A 19,584-nucleotide genomic window follows, 5' to 3' on the forward strand; every position below is an offset into this window, starting at 1 on the left:
CTGAATGAATATTCATATGAACACTCATATGAATTTGGTTATGAATTTTTGGTCATGAATTCTGTTGGGTAGTGCCCAAAACCAAAGTCCATATTGTAAACAAGTGAGACTGTTTTTCTAATTTACATGTAAACATATAGTAGCTATAAATACTGAAATGACATTGTTAATTACATACCAAATTGAGCATTGAGTGCTAGGTGGCTGTTTGATAATTGTAGACTCAAGTCAGTAAGTAATAAGCTGCTTTGTTCCTTTTAGAGAAACTGTGAACCTCATAATTTACAAGCCTGAGAAAAATCTTCCTGAGATGGAAAAGTGCTCTGCACATTGCAGCTCTTCAGCCACATTGTCCCAGCAGCAGCCTGTTCTACTCAGTCCTGTGGCGCTCAGATTTAGGGCTGAGATACTGTGGTAACTTAGACAAGCCCAGCAAGCCCTCAGGTGTCCCACTGAATAGACCCCTTTTTGCCCAGCAGCAGAAACTGCACCAGGGGAGAGGCAGCAAACAAAATTCATTTTGAGCATCTCTTGTCAATTCAAGTTGCTCTGCAATATCCTATTGCAGAACTGATTTTTTTTTTTCTTTGAAGTGAACTGGATTTCTTCCTTGGCACAAATTGGCACCTGTGGCTATTTACTCATATGTCAGCTTAGTATTTTGTTCTGTTTTCCATGATGGAATTTTTCATGAGGCCTGAGGAAACTGGAGGTTTTCCAGACATGACAGTAAAAGTGAAATGCTATTTCAGTAAATGTGAAAAAGATTGATAAATTCAGAAGACATTTTCTTACATACCCATTGGAGCTCAGTTTCCATTTTATCTTCTATTCTTATAAAATTTTGAACAAATAAGTGTTTTCTCCTAAGTATTTATTGCAGAGCTACTAAGGTCAGAACTGGCTTGACTTGGTTTGTTGCAGGATATTTATGCTGTGTCATACCAGCTATTTTCTATATGACACTCCAGGATAATGCAATCACTTGGAAAGCAATCAAGGCAGTCTCTTTGGAAATTTGAAATTCATGGATTTTGTCTTCTTAAATAGCCTTAACTACAAAGTCTGTTTTGCAAAACAACATATACCCCCTCTCCTCTCTCCCAAGAACTTAGACTTTTAATTATTTGAGTCATTCCAGGAATTCAAGTCTGTAGCTTTTCTGGAACACTTTAAAAACAGCCAATGTATGCTAAACCCCGATCATCATATGAGAATTTTTCCATGGCAAGGATTTCTTATAATTTGTCAACAGGAAGTTCTTTTACAATGAGATATGAATAGTGACCTGAATTTCTTATGATTCTGAAACTTGTGCTTTGCCTGCTAATGTGTTTTGGCTCAGCTGATGGAAGTATCACAGCCAAGTCTGCAGCTGAATCATATCAGTGGAGGCAGCGGTGTGAGCAGAGCACTGCTGAATGCCAGAAAGCCTTGGCTGGCAGGGGGCTGCTGGAAACTCATGCCACACATGGTCCATCACAGCAGCTTCAGGGCTGCTCTGGCTCAGGCCGGTGCTCATTGCCTCCTGGCAGCCTCAGGAGATCCACACAGACATTTTTGCTGCCTCCTGCTGTCTCAAGTAGTCACAACACACCTGGGACCACCCCAAGGATGAGAACCTGAAATCACCAGCAGCAAAATCACTGTGCCTTTCCCTGCAAAATATAAGAAACTCAATTGAGTGGGTATTTGGTTTGAACCACAAGCCACAAACACAAGTGTGAAATGGACCATGTCTTCAGAGCATTTACAAGGCTTCTAAAACTGATTTTGACTGTAGATAAGTCACTACATAGTAATACTTCTACTGAGTAAGATCAGACTTGAAAAGGGATTATGTATTTTTTTGCCTTTACTATTTCTAGCCCAATGTACTACTCATGCACTTCCACAGCATCTGCTGTTTGAATGTATCAGTCAAGTAAATCTCACAATACTTGGGTAAATCTTAATCCATTAATGAATGCAAAGCCAAGGCACAAAGAAGTGATTTATATAATTGTGAATACTAATGAGTACGTGCTTCAAGATGATTACATTCCATGCACTTATAAACTCTTCTGAAGACATAAACTGTTAAGAAATAAAATGAGCTTTGTTTCCCTTACTAATTTTTTTTGAGAAATGAACTTGAATATTCAATTATGGGTTTATTATTCTGTGAATCAGTTTACAGTGATCAGTGGATATAATTTTTAGTATGAAAATGTTATTCGTGCATATTACAGTTCCAGGCATATATTATCCTTTCATGAAAACATTTCAATCTTCAGGTCTTTATGCAAAAGATTGGCCCGTGGGCTCTGCACAGGATGTAAATTAAGTTCTTGTTTGGTTAAATCTCATTACCCTGTAGGGTACCAATCTTGCTTAGTGACAGTGGAAGCTAAAAATTGCAAGCAGGACAGTCCACTTGAAATGGGGCCAGGAAGGGTCAATTTCTAAACAGCAAGTCGAGGTTTGAACTAGATTTTAATAGTATGCCTAAGAATGTTCAGTTAAACACAGAAGCTGTCTCCTCCATAGCTGCTATCATTGCTTTTAAATATCATGAAATTGAGAAAAGCTCTTCTTTTTTAAGTACAAGTCTTTATTAATCATATGTAAAGATGCTGCAATCACTTTAACCCAGCCTTTAGTCAGTCTGAAGCTTAATTCCCATTTGACCCTTCCTCTTTCTCCTCTCATATTCTATCAATATTAATGGTTCAATAGAGAATTTCAGTGAAGAGCAAAACACCACACAGGCTATCAAAACAAAACCACCTCAAGTCAATACAAACTAAAGCTTTTTGAATATTACCAAAATACTGTTCCTTTATTGTGGACTTACTGAGCACATGAGAGAGACTAAAAAGGCATATGCTGACACTACTGAATATGAACTACTGCTCTTCCTTCTGACAGGATTAGCTAAATACTTAAATGATAAGAACACTCCCCTGTATTTTTCCTATATTCAGAAAATGTGCACAGAAAAGTCACTCTTTGATCTATTTCACTAGCTTCAGTTACTGTAGCAGGCTTTTGTATATATAAAAATTTTATTTTTAGCAGTCTTTGGCATCTCCTTAGCTTTCCTTTGATGTATAAAGGTTTTATGATCAATAATATCTAAAAGCAGCTGGTGTTATTGCAATTGTTCTGAGTCAAGGATAAAACCCAACAAAAGTAATGCAACACTGGTGAAAATGATACAGCTTTTGGCTGTTCAGAAAATGTAATTATCTCAGTAAATGTATGTGGTTTTTAGTAATGAGATTCAACATTTCAGACAGATTAATTTTAATAACATATTTTCACAGTGGTTCTATTAGATATTTTAAATCTATTTAAATCAGACCTCAACACTTATCTAATAGATAAATACCTCACTCCCTCAATAGGTTTTAGATGAAGGGACTCAGCACTCCACACAGACTCCTAATGAATTTGAAGGGGGAAAAGGATAAAACCAGGTCTGGAGATAGCCTGGGGGCAACACGCCAGTGTCTGAGGGAGGGTGTGCTGGGGAGCTCCTTTCATCTGTTGTCTCATGGAGACTGGGGATGGATTTCCATGTGGCAGCAGTGACACGAGGGATATTGATGAGCTGGAAACTCCAGAAGTGCCTGAGAATGATCACATGGAAGGTCCTGCTTGACTGACCCAATGTCCTTCTGTGACAAGACAACCTGCAGAGAGGACGAGGGGAAGGCTGTGGATGTTGCCTTCTAGACTCAGTAAAGCTTTTCCAGTGTTTTCCACACTATTCTCCTGCAGAAACTGGCTGCTCATGGCTTGGATGGGTGCACTCTTCACTGTTAAAAACTGTCTGGATGGCTGAGCCCAGAGTGCTGGTGGATGGTGCTGCATCCATTTAGCACCCAGTCCCAAACAGTGTTCCCTAGGGAGCAGTGTTGGGGCAGTTCTGTTTACTATCTTTATCAATGACCAGGATGAGGGGATCAAGGACACCCTCAGTCTGCAGAAGACACCAAGCTGGGCAGGAGTGTGATCTGCTGGAGGGCAGGAGCGCCCTGAACAGGCTGGATGGATGGGCCAAGGCCAATGGTGTGAGGGTCAACAAGGACAAGCAGAAGTCCCCTCAGTAGTGTCTGACCATGAGGCAAGTGTGCCCAAGGCCAGTGGCAGCCTGGCCTGTGTCAGCAGCAGTGTGGTCAGCTGGGTCAGTGACCTTCCCCTGTACTCAATACTGGTGAGGCCACAGCTCCACTGGTGTGTCCAGTTCTGGGCCCTCCATTCAGGAAGGACAGGGAGGGTACTGTGGAGTGTTACTGCTCTCTGCAGCTACCCCAGAGGGGCTTCTGGAGAGGTGAGAGTCGCTCTCCCAAGTCACAAGCAACAGGAGAGGAAATGGCTGCAAGTTGTGCCAGGGGAAGTTGAGATATTAGGAAAAATTTCTTCACCAGAAGGGTTGTCAGGCAGCCGAACAGGCTGCTCAGGGAAGTGGTTGAGTCACTGTCCCTGGAGGTCTTTAGAAGACAAAGCAGCTCACAGCTTAATCCCAGCACGGTCCAGTGTATGCTGATATTGTTTTTGGGGCATGAATACTAAAATTACATGTTCAGAAAACAGCTTTAACTGTGAATTTACAGAAGCACAATCGAAACCCTCCATTTGAATTCCCACAGCTCCCCCATGCCAAATAATACATATCTGCATGATGAGGCACATTAACTCATCTGACATCGAACAGTTTTTTCCTTGGATTAGTTTGAGTAGCGAATCAATATCCTGATCTGGTTCAGCACACAGACACAAAAACGTCTGTGTTAATGGAAGTGAGCAGCTCAGAAAATGAAAATGCTTTTGATTGACCTCTACCCATTTAAAGCATATGTGAAACTACCTCAGGGATGTTATACACAGGCTGTCAGAACACATGGCCATTAACCACCAGTCCACTGGGGCTCTGGTCTCTCCCTTTCTGGGATATTTTCTTGTATTATCCAATTATTGTTTTACATCAGAATTACCTATTAAAGTGTGCATTCACATTGTGGTCAAAGCTTACATACTGTAAGATATGATTTACTGTAAAGCCCTGAAGAATTTTGACATATCCACAGTAATCTATTTCAAAAATTTATTTTCCTAAACATGGCATTTTGTAAATTTTTAATATATACCCTTTACAGTACTGATGCAGTGTAATATTCACAAATATTTTCAAAGTGTTGGCTATTATGTCAGCAAACACCATTAATGACTGTTTTCATTTACTAATAACATGTAAAATCACAATTCAGTGGGCACTTTAGCCTGGTAATACCACAGTTGTATGAAACACTGATCTGCTACTGTATTGGTAACATTTATTTCATTTTGCAGACTAATTATTATAGCTGATGTGGACAAAGCTCTTTTTGCTCCAGTTGAAAAAGGCTATGAATAAACCATGTCATGTTTAGATACAAAAAATAGGTCAATGGCTACTGAGATGATGCTTCCAAAAGCAGAACCTTCCCTACAGCACAGCTTTAGGAAAACACTTCCTCTGACAGCATACATTCTTTTTAACAGAATCCTCTTAGTAGGTACTGGATAAAAAAAGTAATTTAACTGTATAAATGGACAGAGAGAAGATAGTGAGGAATGAGACTTCGTTTAATTTAAAAATGGCATAGCATTTTAGACTTCACTTGAACCAAGCTCCTTCCAATTGCTGTTACCTACCTGGAGGCCACAAAATCAACCCTCAGGCAAGTTATTTTCAGTGCTTTGGTGAAGCTGGTGAGAAGAGCACATTTTTTTGGAAGAACCAGGAGAAAGCAGTGCATGCTTGTAGTAATGTCATTCTTCATACAGGAGCTCCCAGTTTTGTCTTCTACCAAGATTAAATGACAGGCAGCACATTTGTTAATTGCTCAGCAACTAAAACATTTACCAAATATGGATCAGAGGAGTTCTTGTCCAAGGGAGGTGCATTCGTCTTAATTAAAAAAAAGAAAATCTAAGAAGATGCTGTTGTATTAGCGGTTTATACAAAATAATAACTTACATATTTATCAAAAATAGCAGATAATCACACTGAAGAGAGGATTATTCTAAACTGATTGTATACATACTCTCAAATCAAACTTGTTCCTTCACCTATATTGTATTACTTATGGATAGCTACTGCCCCAGACAGGCAACTGCTGCAAAATGAGGAATTATTGTCTTTATGTACCAATATAGCTGGTGGAGACATCATTCTGAGACCAGCGTTCAGGTGCAGCACACTGAATCTCATATTATTTAGCAGCCCTAACTCTATAGTAAAAACAGGACACTCATTACTCATTCCATCTGACATGAACAAGGAACAGCTTTTAAAAGTTTTCTTTGTTGTGTTTCAGTGCAGAAACATTTTAGATATTCTTGGAATAAAGGGTAAAGAAAATCTACATAGTGATTATAAATTAAGACCAGTGTTGACTTTTATTTACATAGTTTAACAAACAAATTAAAGTAATTATTGCATCAATCATTCAGATTTTGAACATTACTAAAAACTACAAGTTTATAGCATACAGTGTTGCATTCTTCATGGAGCTGTGATTATTGTTCTACATTTTTCTTTCTCCCACGAAGCCACCTCAGAGCTCTCACCAGTGCTACTTGTCCCATGAGGAATGTGATCCTAAAGTTACGTTTATACCAATCTCTAGGATTCCAAAGCCAAGAAAATCATCAGCACACAGAGCAAGAACAGGAAAAACATACACAATTATATTAAAATATCCTTTGGCATTGACAAATGCTATTTCATTGATGACCTGCATTTTCTGTTCTTCGTGGCAACCCTTTTCCAGCCTAATAAGAGTTAAAAAACCTATGAAAAAGTCTATGTGTATATCCACATTCAGGAACAGATTACACATGGATTACAGGGTTGCAACTGCATTTGAAATCAGGTGAGATAAAATAGTTAAAACCATGTCTCATGTTTCAGAAGTAAAGCAGATCACCAAGCTATGTGGACTACCCACCAGTGCTGTGCTTCAGGTAAGATTTGTTTGTGTGGGGATGAAGATGCCTGTGTTAAAAAGGGCAGAGTTGGTCTCATACAAGGGTGGCAAAAATAAAATCAAATCACACTTCAAAGGCTAATTGTATAACCCAACATCACCCTTCTACTGCAGTATCTTTTAAAGATAATGCCTTTAATATTGTCAAAGTTAGTCTTTATATCTTTAACTAATTTAATTTTTATGAATCATGCATGACTTCTGGAACCAATTAAAATTATTCACAGTATAGTCTGCATCAGCCCTTTCTAACCTCTGCAAACTTGCTTCAAGTTCTTTGCCCCTGTTACAAATTAAAATAGTATCAAAATTTTTTCTAGTTTCTAATAAGGATCTCACTCCCATGTTGTAAAATGCTCACAAGAAGCAATAGGATACATAGAATTCTAGACTAGAACACTGGGATTTAGGTCTTCTCCTGAGATGTCGGGGGCAAACCTTGCATGCACAGATCTAACATAAGCCTGAGATACCAACCCCTCAGTGAGGACAGCAGCCAAATTCACACTGACAGGCAGCACTGAGCTACCCCTTCAATTGTCATGTTCAATAAAAGTATCATGCTAACAGTGAAAATGTTTCTTTTTCCCTTTCACATTTAATTTCCTATATCCTTCTACAATTTTTTTCCAAAACTAAATTGTATTTCCATTCTAAGTACCCTGAACCAAATATTTAAAGCATCTATGCACAGTCATTGCTTCAATTTTAACTACATTTTAGAAGTTGCAACACTTCAGCTGCCAGTTTTCAGGCCAGCTGGCAATACTGCAAAAGAACACACAGCTAAATGCATAAACAGATTTTTATAAATATGACCCCTCAAAATCAGACTGCCTGTAAAAAGCTCTGCTGTTTTCAGGACTGTGCAGTTCCGCTTTGAAACTACAACAACGCAGCCAACACAACCTGATTTTACAAGTCAGCAGCAAGGAAGGTCATGTTTAAGCACAAAGACTGAATTATCTTCCCCTGAAGATGGGATGCTATCCTAAGGTCACTGCAACAATGGCAACTGGTAACCAGTTCTAAGATGAACTATTTGCATTGTCACTTATCAATTATAGTCAATATTTTGACAATCCTTTCACTAAAAACAATTTCTTACTTTGCATCTTTTCATTCTGTTGCTTTGGATTATGGTGAGGTCACCCCCTGCCTCTCCATGGGCAAGATAAGATGTGTACATTTAAATATTTGTTAGTTAAATTGTTCTTACAGGACAGTATTTTATGATTTATGCACAATATACAAGGAAACTTAAGCCACCATTTGTTACAGATCAGTTGCAGTGATGGCAGAACTCTCACTAGCATGACACCATGAGGAACCCAGTCACACCTGACACTTTTGAGCCCAATAATCTCCCAGTCCAGTAGAGAGAGGAAACTGCAGTTGTGCTTTCACATTCAGTGGTCAGCATTCCTGGATTCAGTGCTGTCTTCCTTCACTTTCCCATTCCTCTCTCATTTCTAGCCCTTTTTCAAGTGTGCACAGCTGCTTGCAGGGGTATGTGTGTTTGCAAGTCATTTTTCACCCCTTTCAGATCCCCAATCCAGTTTATTGAGTTGTACACACATTAACACTGAAACAAGGCAGGAGATGCTCTGAAGAGTTGGATGTGGGGGTTTACCAAGCTGTAGCTGAGGTTCTACCCAGGACAGGTGATCAATTTATGCCTCATCAAACTCAAAAGCTGATCACTTTTTTACTAGATACTTACAAAATAACAGACACAGAATTATTAAATATTACTCCCATTAAATTATTTTCCTTTGAAATAATTCACATTTACTTGTCCTTATTTAACAGTCAGCTAGAATCTGTTATACAGAACTTTCAAGTGGTCTATTTGCATATTTAGCAGTTTCAATTAGCAGCATGAAAAGACCCATGCCCTAAGATAATAAAATGTGCCTGATCTTGTCTCTTTAAATCTCAGACTTGAACTTATCTTTCCACTAAAACAACAATAAGCAGCAGCAGAACTCAAATGATAATGCAGATCTGTCAAATGCTAATAACAGCATTATTTTTTTTTCCAAAATTACAGGAGTTTGTGCTGTTTTACCAATTACAGAATAAAAAAATCAAATTTTAAACTCTTATACCTTTCACTTTAATATAATGGTCAACATAAATATCTTTTACATACCTGTTATACTGCAAATGCTTTTTAAAATTTTTACTTAGAAAGTCCTTGTAAAAGTCAGCCATTTCTTCTGCACTCAGCGTTGCTTTCTGACCTGAAAATAGGTTTGGTGTAACAAAGTCAAGGCAATTCTTTGGATCAAAACACTGGGTTCATATGCTAGGTCTAACTCCTTGCTCCTACAAGCTTTCTGTGTAGACCTGACCAAGTTACTATGCCTTTATCTTTCAACCTTTTAAAACTTATCTAGAGAGCACAGCAGATTAAAAATACTGATCATCTTGAAGCTGGCATAGTTCTTAAACTCCTATTACTTGTGTAAGTAATAAAGTTAATCAGCTCTTAGACTATTTAGGGAACCAGTGAGCCCCTATGAAAATGTTCATAGGTCTAGGACTATCTATCCTTTGAATAAAATAATTTCTCACAGGGCTGAAGCCTAAAGAGTACCAACAAGAGCATTTAATAACTTAATTTCCCCCCCTTAAAGCAAGTCCATAAATCTCAAAAGAACACTATCCACAATCAACATGGCATTTTCAGATGTAATTCTTTTTCTTCTATTACAGTTAATAAATTTCAAGTAACTTCAGGCAAAAAGTTTATGTTCCGAGATGTCAGACTTCCAAACAGTCTAGTAGGCAATTATTCTGAGAAGAAGCAAATACAAAAGATTGTTTTGAATATGTCACCCATAACCAGAATATAAAAGGTCCAGGAATACCTGTGGCTACAGCACAAGATGTCTAATCTTGAAAACCAGCAAATATTCTCAACTCTACCAGACAATTCCTACACAAACCCTCTGGCACAAAATGCCCCTAAAATGACAGTCAAATTTCAATGCCCCGGGGAACATGGATATGATGAGGGAAATGGAATTGCAATATTCAACTTGTTACTGTTCCAAAATGCATTTGAAGGCTCTTGAGATTGACCACAGAAATGCAAATTATCGATTGGTTCTATTTGCCATTATTGAAAAAACTAATATACCACAATGTACTAACATACTATGGAATAAATTAACTACAAAACCATTTGAAGGCTGCCAGCTTAATACTTCTAGTTAATTTGTTTCTTCATACTGGATTCAGCAAAACTTTCATTACATAGGAAAGTAAGTTTCCTTCCAACTGTTCATGTATATTTTTATTTTTACAAGCATTCACAGCTGTATTACAGAAGAGCTGACCAAAGGCATCCAGTTGATATAGATTTATTTTTAATGGAAGTATGTGGTCACTCTCTTTTACTTCTAGAGTATAAAAGCAAAACAAAAAACCCAAAAAAACCCAACAATATAAAATAAGTGGTTTTGAAACAACATAGAGTTTAATTAAAATTACTTCTCAAGCACACACTGATTACCAGAATACAAACAGAAAAGAAAAATAATGGTCTGTGACATACAGAACGTCAGAGCAGATGCTTCACTGAACTGAAGCAGATCATTATTCTGTGAACAAAGTGTTCAACCTCATACTACAATGCCCAATTCACTATTATTATGAAGGCATTTTGTTTTCATTTTCACACAATGAATTAGAGGGACAACTATTTTACAGCAACTGTGCCCAGGCAGAGACAGGCAGATAGCAGCTGCCTTACTCTCCCTCAAGGAAAAATATTGTATTCATTGGACACACCACAGACCTGAAGCCAAAGACTGTGAATTTATCCACCCAACCATAGCAGGCAAATGCTCTGCATGTTTATCTCAGCCAGCTCACTGGCTTAGGAGGTGTGAAAGTAAAAGTCCTTTCCTCCTCAGGCTACACAATTATTATATTACTGGGCTAGGATTTCAGCACATTCCCTCTGGCTGAGGGGAAGGAATTAAGGGGAGAACAGTACAACAGATGATCTGACCCCCACATACACATCTCTGGAAAGCTCCTTGCCTCTTTTATTACCACACTCCTGAAAACACTTCTAAATCCCACCCCTAAGATTTACAGAACACAAAGAGCATAAACTAACAAAACTGAAAGTTAAGCAGAATTAAGAATGCATCCTAAACTATTAACAAAGATCTCACTAACCTGATTCATCTCTCACTTCCAGACCCTTGGCTTTCAGTCTTGAATAAATAAATTCTTCTTTTTCCTAAAACATGTTTTTCCACATTAGAATGGGATGTAGTCAGTCCTTGAAGTTAACCATTGTTTTTAATTACATACCAATGCAGTGTTCAACACCCTTTGAAACAACTAGCAATACTCATTATACTTGGAAGTGTCAACTAAACACTTTACTTAGGCCAGTGAGTTAGTTAAACTGGTCACCTAGATCCTGCTACCTGCATGCATCAATTAATTAATGCAAGTGTCCTACTGATACTTATAAAACTGATTTGTGGAGTAAAGCTACAGCCAAACTTCAGTGTTGTTTGACAGAAGTCAAATTTTCAGTTTATAAAACAAACTATGGAAATGTGCTTTACTGTATGACTGAGATTTTGAGCATAGAGGAAAACATGCAGCCTAAAAAATTAAATTTATTTAGATGGAAGCACAATAATCATCTGTGTGTGAGTTTTACAGACTTAACAACAGTTCTGTTGAATTAAAAAAAAACAAGCTTAATTTTTTTCTGGGATCTTTGCAAGTTTTGAGAGGATATGATGTTCAACATCATAAAACAATGGTGAATTACTGAATTGTTAGTGTTCTTCCAAAAAATGCCACATCGGTTGGGAGATGCTAAAATCAGGAAAGACAGACTCACTTTAGCCTTGCTGGGATACACTGCCAGTGAAATGGGACATATCATTGACCCTCATTTAGTCTTGGTAATTACACAAAATTTCTCTCACTTATGACAAGAGAAAAACCAGCCATGAAATAATTTTCAACAGCTGCTCTAATCACAGAGAGGTCCTGCATGTAGAGCAGCTACACCTTTATCCTTTCAGTGCAAGATAGGAAAAAGGCAAATACTCTATGCCACCAGGCAGCAACAAAACACGTGGGATTTTTAGTTTTGTGCATCATTTAAATAAATGAACGACAAAACCGTCATTTCCTCCCAGCTCAGGGAGGCTGAGCCCCGCGGTTTTGTGGGCAGCCATGCCCAGAAGCTCAGGGAGGCCAAGCCCCCCGGTTTTGGGGGGAGCCGTGCCCAGAAGCTCAGGGAGGCTGAGCCCCCTGGTTTTGGGGGGAGCCATGCCCAGAAGCTCAGGGAGGCCGAGCCCCCCGGTTTTGGGGGAGCCGTGCCCAGAAGCACAGGGAGGCTGAGCCCCCCGGTTTTGGGGGAAGCCGTGCCCAGAAGCTCAGGGAGGCCGAGCCCCCCGGTTCCGGGCAGGCAGGTGGAGCAGCAGCAGCGGGTGCGAGGCCGCGCTCACCTGGCGGAAGGCGCGGTTGTGCCGTGCCCAGAAGCGCTGGTTGCTGGCCTGGGCCTCCTGGCGCGCCTCCCGCAGCCGCCGCTCCAGCGCCGACTCCTCGGGGGGCACGTAGAAGATGACGGGGCGCAGGTTGGAGTGCTTGTCCGGGGGCCCGATCCAGTCGCTGTGCGAGTGCGCGGGGGGGCGGAAACCCAGGCCCTGCCAAACACAGACACAATTCTGAAGAACCTCTCAATTTGGAATACGTTCCCAAATACCACAGAACCTTAAAGCACGAAAGCACAGCAAGTTCAGAAATAAAGCACATGACCAAAACCAATGGCCTACACTTACAATTCACTTTTCCTTACAAATGCACTACAGAGAAGATACCTTTAACTCTTTTACCATGGGCATAAATCATGAGGTATTTTTTTAACCTTTTTTTTTGTTGTTGTTTTCATTTTCCTACCACTGATACTCTAGAGAACCAGCAAGTATCCAAGTTTTTTGCGGCGCTGATCTCTGCCCTCTGGTGACCAGTGACAGTACCCGAGGGAACAGCATGGAGCTGTGTCGGGGGAAGTTTAGGCTGGATATTAAAGGCGCTTCACCCTGAGGTGATGGTCACTGGAAACGACTCCCCAAGGATGGGGTCACGGCCCCAAGCGTGACAAGCTCAAGGAGCTTTTGGACAACTCTCTCCGTGGTGTGATTCTTAGAGCTGCTCTGTGCAGGGCCAGGAATTGGATTTCCGTGATCCTTGTAGGGGCCTTGAAACTCAGCGTATTTTATAATTCTGCGATTCTAAGTTTTCCTCAGCCCGGCGTTCTTCCCGCACCCCTGTGCCCACACAGAGGCGTGTGCCTGCCCCAGCCGGGTTCGGAACACCTGCGTTACCAACAGCCCGGACCTCAGCGCCCCTCCAACAACCAGCACCGGGGGCCTCGACAAACACATCGAGAACCGGCGGCCGCGGGGACCGCGGTGTGCTGCCGGCCGCCCCCGCCCCGCCGGCGTTACCGGGAGGCAGCCGGAGCACCCCCCGCTCAGGGCTCCCCCGCAGGAGCTGCGCCGCCCCCCGCCGGGTTTACCACGCTGTCCGGCCGCTCCCCGCGCTCAGCCGCGCGGCCGCTGCCGGAGGAGGAAGCGGAGGAGAGGCGGCGGCGGCGGCAACAGCCACCGGCCCGCAGCACCCGGGCGGCCGCCATGGCCCGGCGCTTTACGGCGCTGCTGCGCCGGGGCTNNCCGGGCCGGGCAGCGGGTCCTCGCTGTGCGGCGGGTGAGTGAGTGAGTGACTGCGGCGGGTCGCGGGCGCCGCGCGGGTCCGCTGCGGGGCCGGTGGGGACGGGCCTCCCGCAGGTGCCTCGGCCGTGGCCCGGTGTCATTTCCTCTTCGCGCTGCGCCGGGCCCCGCCGCGGGGGAGGCGGGAGGTTGCGGCCATGGAGAGGGCGACGCGTCCTAAGAGGCAGCAAGGTATGTGCGGGGACGGAGCGCTGCCCCGCGGCTGTGGCGCCCGAGGGCCGTCGGGTTCGGCCGCTGTTCGCCCCTCGCTCCCCGTTCTCCCCTGCGCTGCGGGCGCCCTGTTTGCTCTGAGGCGGCTTCAGGTGGGCAAGGCAGGGCGGAAGGCTGGGGGTGAGCAGCCTAGGGCTGGGCGTGTGGCAGCTAAAGCGTCGCCCCTGCGGCCCGACCGGGAGAAAGGTGTAAAAAAATAAAAGGGTTGTGAAATATCAGCCAAGCGGTTTATTCGTATTGGTGAGGACACTTAAAATAGCTGTAATGCTGAAGTGCCTCAGTCTGTGAAAGTTGCAATGTGTGCTCGCGAAGCACTTAAGCAAGTCTTGTTGTCGTTTTCCTTGTAGTTCTTCTGCAGCTGGAACAGGGAAGAGGAATGGATATGGGTAACCAACACCCATCCGTAAAACGGTTACATGAAATACAGAAAGAAGTCAAAGAGATTGAACAGCAAGTGGCTGTCTTCAGCGGCGTGTCTACCGACCGAGATTACAAGAAATTGGAAAGAAACCTTACAAAGCAGCTTTTTGAGATAGATTCTGTAGACACCGAAGGGAAGGGGGATATTCAGCAAGCCAGAAAGCGAGCTGCCCAGGAAACTGAGAGGCTGCTGAAGGAACTGGAACAAAATGCAAACCATCCGTGCAGACTGGAAATAGAGGCTTTATTCAAGGAGGCACAGTCACTTGTGGAACGCAAGATCACACCTTTTTACGAAGGAGGAAACTGTATAAGTGATGAATTTGAAGAAGGAATTCAGGACATTGTGCTGAGGCTTACCCAGGTGAAAACTGGAGGGAAAGTTTCTCTACGCAAGGCAAGATACCGCGCTCTGACAAGGATATGTGCTGTCCAGGAGATTATAGAGAGTGGTGCAAAGAAACAGCTGTCCCTGCCACTCTCTAATGATGTTCATCCTTCTGTCTCCAAAATTAACTCTGTAATGTGTGAGGTGAACAAAGCCAGAGGAACTCTCATTGCCCTTCTAATGGGAGTGAGTAGTAATGATACCTGCAGGCATCTGTCCTGTGTGCTCACAGGCTTCATTGCTGATTTGGATGCTTTAGATGTCTGCGGTCGCACAGAAATAAGAAACTACAGAAAGGAAGTAGTAGAAGAGATCAATAAATTGCAGAAATACCTGGACTTGGATGAAGAAGCAAATTCTACTCATGCTTATGATTTGGCAAAAAATCAGTCTATTCTAAAAATAGAAGAGATCCGTAAGAAGATGAAGGAAGTTCGTTCCTTACTTCTAAAAGCAGAGAATGAATCTGATTTGTATCTGGGATCCAAAGCAGAGTTGCAGGGACTAATTGCCCACCTAGATGAAGTGAGTCCAGGAAAAAATCCCTGTATTAGAGAGGCCAGGAGAAGAGCAGTAATTGAGGTTCAGACTCTTATAACATATATTGATTTGAAGGAAGCACTGGAAAAAAGGCAAATGTATCCAGAGCAAACTGCTGTTGAACATCAGTCCCATAAAGCAGTTTGGACTATACTTGGAAACTTGTCTCAAATTCAGAAAGAGGTGATTTCATTTGATGGAAACAGAACAGATAAAAATTACATGAGACTGGAAGAACTTCTTACAAAACAGCTTCTAGCCCTGGATGCTGTTGATCCACAAGGTGACCAGCGGTGTAAGGCTGCCAGGAAGCAGGCAGTAAAGCTTGCACAGAATATTCTTTACTATCTGGACATGAAAACAGATGAATGGGAATACTGAAACAGCCATGGCCTGACACAGAAGGACATTTTTCCCTTTGGCACTTTATGAAGATCATTGGCAGCACATAATAAAGTATTCTGTGCCTGCTGAAATCATGGAAATTGCATAAGCAGTTGACTTGGCTATATGTCTGCTATCCCACGCAGTCACCCACTTGCCATGGCAACTGTCAGTACACCATCAGCAATTCTGGTCACTGATATAGGCAAAGAAGTGCAATTCTCTGAAGGAATAGCTTAATACTTGATCAAATAGCTTCTTTTTTTTCTTCTCTTTTTTCTTTCTTGTTTTTATTTCAATAGCCTTGTGCAGTGTTCAGTAAATGCAGGTTTTTCAAAGACACAGAAACTTCCTTATGGTACAATACTGGCAAAACTATTTAAGGAGAATGAACATGAAAATTAGTATTCAGGCATGAGGCTCCATCCAGCGACTTCACAGCAGTCTGGATGTACTGTTAGTGTGCTGTCGTGACATAAAGTACTAAAGACAAAAAGCCTGCTGGCTTTTGGATTGTACTTGATTTATTCCATCCATCATACTGTCTAGATATCTCAGTTAATGGAGCTATAATGCCAGCTGCAAATCAGCATTTACATAGGCAAATTATGTCAATTTTTGTAATACCTGAGCCCTTTGATTTGCATAACCAGGTCTTTTGTTGGTGGAAATTCTTGTAAGTTATTGCTTTAAGGTACTGAGACTTGGAGAGGAAAATCTGTATGTTTATACCAAACTGATAAAGGGGATTTTGGGGATTTCAAACTGCCATCCATAAACCCTTGAAAACTGCACTGAACTTTATTTAGTGTCTGCTTAGGTGTCTTTTTAAACTCTGCTGTTGCATCTGGTTTTCACATTTGGCGAAAACATAAACAGACTTCACTTCGAAGTGAAATGTGCATTTTGGAATTATTTTTGTAAAATTAGGCAGCCAGCTATAAAGATGTCCAAAATGATGTAAGTGTGTGCTACATGGTCAGGTGTGGCTTCGAGCACGTCTTGGAAGGACTTGTGGCAAACGTCTCTCTTTGCAACTCATTCACTTGTTTTTCACTTGGAACTTCGTAAACAAGCTTGCTCTACTGTTGTATGCACCTACCTTTTTATTTGTGGCTGCTAGTGCCAATCACATTTCTACTATTGCATGGTTTTTTGGCATTTTTTTGAGAGCATGGCATTAAAATGATTTGAGTATATATAGATATATATAAAGAATATAGATCTATATAAAGATATATTCAGTTGTGGATAATTTGCACTCAGCTCTTTCAGGATGAACTAAGGAATTAGTGTTCTATAGACGATGATTTGCACCACTTTAAGGAGTAAAAACCGTTTCAGATGTTACAATAAATATTTTTAAGATCTATTTTTGACTGATTAGAGAAGACAGTACTGTCTGTGAGAGACAAGTGCCTTTATGACACTGCTGACTTGCACCGTCATATGTAGATATAGGAACTCTTTACTGGCAGCTTGATACATTTGTAATCTTTGCAAACTGGATTTTTCAGGTATATATCTAATTCTTCTGTAGTATATGTCAAGCTAACATAATACAATAGGTGACAGTTGCCCTATAGAGTCCTGAGAATGAGTATCACACTTGGTGTGGAGGTGGGGGACTTCGGGCAGGTCTTCTGTGCCTATTGCTGCAAGAATAATATGTTTGTTCATAACATACTATGAGATGTTGATTGAAGGCTGCATACCTTCAGAGTGTGAATAGATTTTGTTTGTGATTGTGCAGGTGATTGCTTTGCAAATGTACTTGCCAAAACCGACGTAATTGAGTACAGTGCCTAAGGCACAATTTGGCAATGACAGAATGTTTGTTGGAGGATTCTTCCTGCTCCTTCAGAGACACAACCCCATGGAATTTAACTCTCCTTCACTTAAAAAAAATTTAAAAAAAAAAATCCCCTAATTAAAATTCCAATCTCTGTTTGAATATTATGTGGCTAACACAGAATATTAATAGTGTTATACACCTGAATTATTTTACTCATTTCAAGTTCTCTACATGTTTGAATTGCAACTTGTGATTTGCACTTACATTTTTAGGAGAGATAAGGATTTGATATTGTAATGATATTAACAATTTTTCTTTAGTATTACTGTCAGGTCTGCAGTGGTTACTTGTAGTTTGTTTAAACAGTTTAGTGTCTGTGTTCCCTGGCAGATACGTGTAGTTTTATAAGCGTTTGAGCCTCTTATGTAAAAATGAGTAAGTATAGTTATCAGATCTGTTCTATTTTAAATGTGTCTTTTAATTTTCCTGAATGGAATGTTATGCCTGCACCTCTAAGAATGCAAATGTGTAAGGATAGTGTAATTTGACTGAATAGAGTCCAGTAGCAAGATATTATGTGGATTAAGCTTTTTTCCTTTGTTCTGTACTCTGATAAATTGACTGTTTAAATTTTGTGGTAAAATCCTCATCTGGAATGGGTTTAATTCACAGTTTTTGCATGAATGAAAGTAATAAAATATATGTGCTTAACAAAAAAAAAAAGGCAAAACAAATCCCAAAAAACCAAAAAAAGAAATGCACAGGTTTCTCAAAAATTTGCTTTTATGCTGAATGTAATTTCTCTGTTTTTCATATCCAAAGATTGAGAGGGACACAATTTTTCTTTCCAATACAGCAGGCTAAAATAATCAACAAAATGTAAATGGACCAAATGGCAAAAGCCTGCATTTTAGTACTATACTAAAATAGAATAACTTTTCTGTGTGCTGCGTTATGTACCTTAGAGCAAAATAATCGAGTGGATATTTTGGGGGAGAGGTAATCCTGCATCGTGTTTCCTATTTGTTAACCAAATTTCCTTTTAAACTGGCTTTCTTTAGTTACTTCAGTATTTATTTTTTGTTGTTTGCCACTGAGAGTGGTTTTTCTGTGATCTTTCTGGATTTCTATATCACAGAAATCCAAATCTTTGGAGAAGATTTTTGTTAAGTACAATTCTTATCTTTTAAACTTAACAGAAGTCAGTGTCTGTGCTCCTAATGGTGTACCTGTCTTCAGTTATTGCTGTGTAGGAGTTGACATTTGTGTTCACAGATCCAAGATTAAACATTGCAGTGTTAAATTCTTGATTATTAATACAAATACATTACCACTTTTACTAGGTATTCATTTGAATGTTACGCCCTGATGCCTTTCTCTATTTATTTTTGAATGTGAGTTATGAGAATGTAAATTATTTTTGTCTTAGAGCAAGTGTTTTTGTTAAACATACAGACATAAAGCTCTTTTTTTTCCCCCTTCTTCTTTAAAAGTTTGCTTTTTCACTGCTGTATTGATTAAAATAAAGTTCTTTGTGTGGATACCACTCCTACTTGCTAAATCTGGTGCCTGTTGGTTTTCTCTGCATTCCTCAGCAGCAGCTTTGCACCCTCCGGGGTTGCACTTGGCTGATGACTGCAGCAGTGCTCGTGGCAGTGTGCAGATCTTGCCACTTTGCTGTTGGAGGATGCTGCCTGAGCAGATGAGCTGGCGAAACTGATGGCATGATTCTCTTCCTGCAAAGTCAGTGTGGATCCCAGAGCCCTTAGCAGGAGCTCAGCTGAGCTGGTTTTGGGCTGTGCACATGAGGCAGGTTCCCTGATTGCCCTGCTGGCTCCCTGTGCTTTTTGGAGATGCAGTGAGCCACCGTACCGGCTCGCTGCTGATGGAAACTGGGAATTCTCTTTCTGCCCAGAAAGCTTTGTGCAGTTTCTGCTGCTTGGCCAACTCCAGTGAGCTGATTTAATCCAATAAAATGGGAGAAAACAAACAACAAAAATGGAGGAGGGGCTTTAATGAGCCAAACTGGCTTTTAGAAATGCATGT

The 19,584-nt window shown here is 41.0% G+C and overlaps 2 protein-coding genes across 5 annotated transcripts; one reads left to right on the forward strand and one right to left on the reverse strand.

Annotated features, from left to right (window-relative positions):
• Positions 1-1,522: 1,522 nt before the first annotated feature.
• LOC120503729 (cytochrome c oxidase assembly factor 8) lies at positions 1,523-13,917 on the reverse strand. Of its 4 annotated transcripts, none has more exons than XM_039712535.1 (7): positions 13,591-13,917; positions 12,518-12,715; positions 11,217-11,280; positions 9,175-9,265; positions 6,981-7,027; positions 5,683-5,833; positions 1,523-1,658 (listed from the first exon to the last, which is right to left on the reverse strand). In XM_039712535.1, exons 1-7 carry the CDS (start codon positions 13,882-13,884, stop codon positions 1,538-1,540), a joined length of 966 nt encoding a protein of 321 aa, XP_039568469.1. In that variant the 5' UTR covers positions 13,885-13,917; the 3' UTR covers positions 1,523-1,537. The 4 variants fall into 4 exon arrangements, with proteins under 4 accessions (XP_039568469.1, XP_039568468.1, XP_039568472.1 ...); XM_039712534.1 differs by lacking the exon at positions 1,523-1,658 and adding an exon at positions 3,392-3,677; XM_039712538.1 differs by lacking the exons at positions 1,523-1,658; positions 6,981-7,027 and having other exon boundaries at positions 5,079-5,833.
• Positions 13,837-19,099, forward strand: BAG5 (BAG cochaperone 5). The gene is made up of 2 exons (XM_039712539.1): positions 13,837-13,972; positions 14,359-19,099. Exons 1-2 carry the CDS (start codon positions 13,939-13,941, stop codon positions 15,738-15,740), a joined length of 1,416 nt encoding a protein of 471 aa, XP_039568473.1. The 5' UTR covers positions 13,837-13,938; the 3' UTR covers positions 15,741-19,099.
• The last annotated feature ends 485 nt before the right edge of the window (positions 19,100-19,584 follow it).

The sequence above is a fragment of the Passer montanus genome, unplaced genomic scaffold (genome assembly GCF_014805655.1).
Source record: "Passer montanus isolate IOZ18808 unplaced genomic scaffold, ASM1480565v1 scaffold27, whole genome shotgun sequence".
Taxonomy (NCBI): domain Eukaryota; kingdom Metazoa; phylum Chordata; class Aves; order Passeriformes; family Passeridae; genus Passer; species Passer montanus.

Coding starts and splice junctions, on each gene's coding strand:
- BAG5 (XM_039712539.1), top strand. CDS start 13,939: ATGGAGAGGGCGACGCGTCCTAAGAGGCAGCAAG. Junction 13,973..14,358: donor GCGTCCTAAGAGGCAGCAAG/GTATGTGCGGGG, acceptor TTTTCCTTGTAG/TTCTTCTGCAGCTGGAACAG.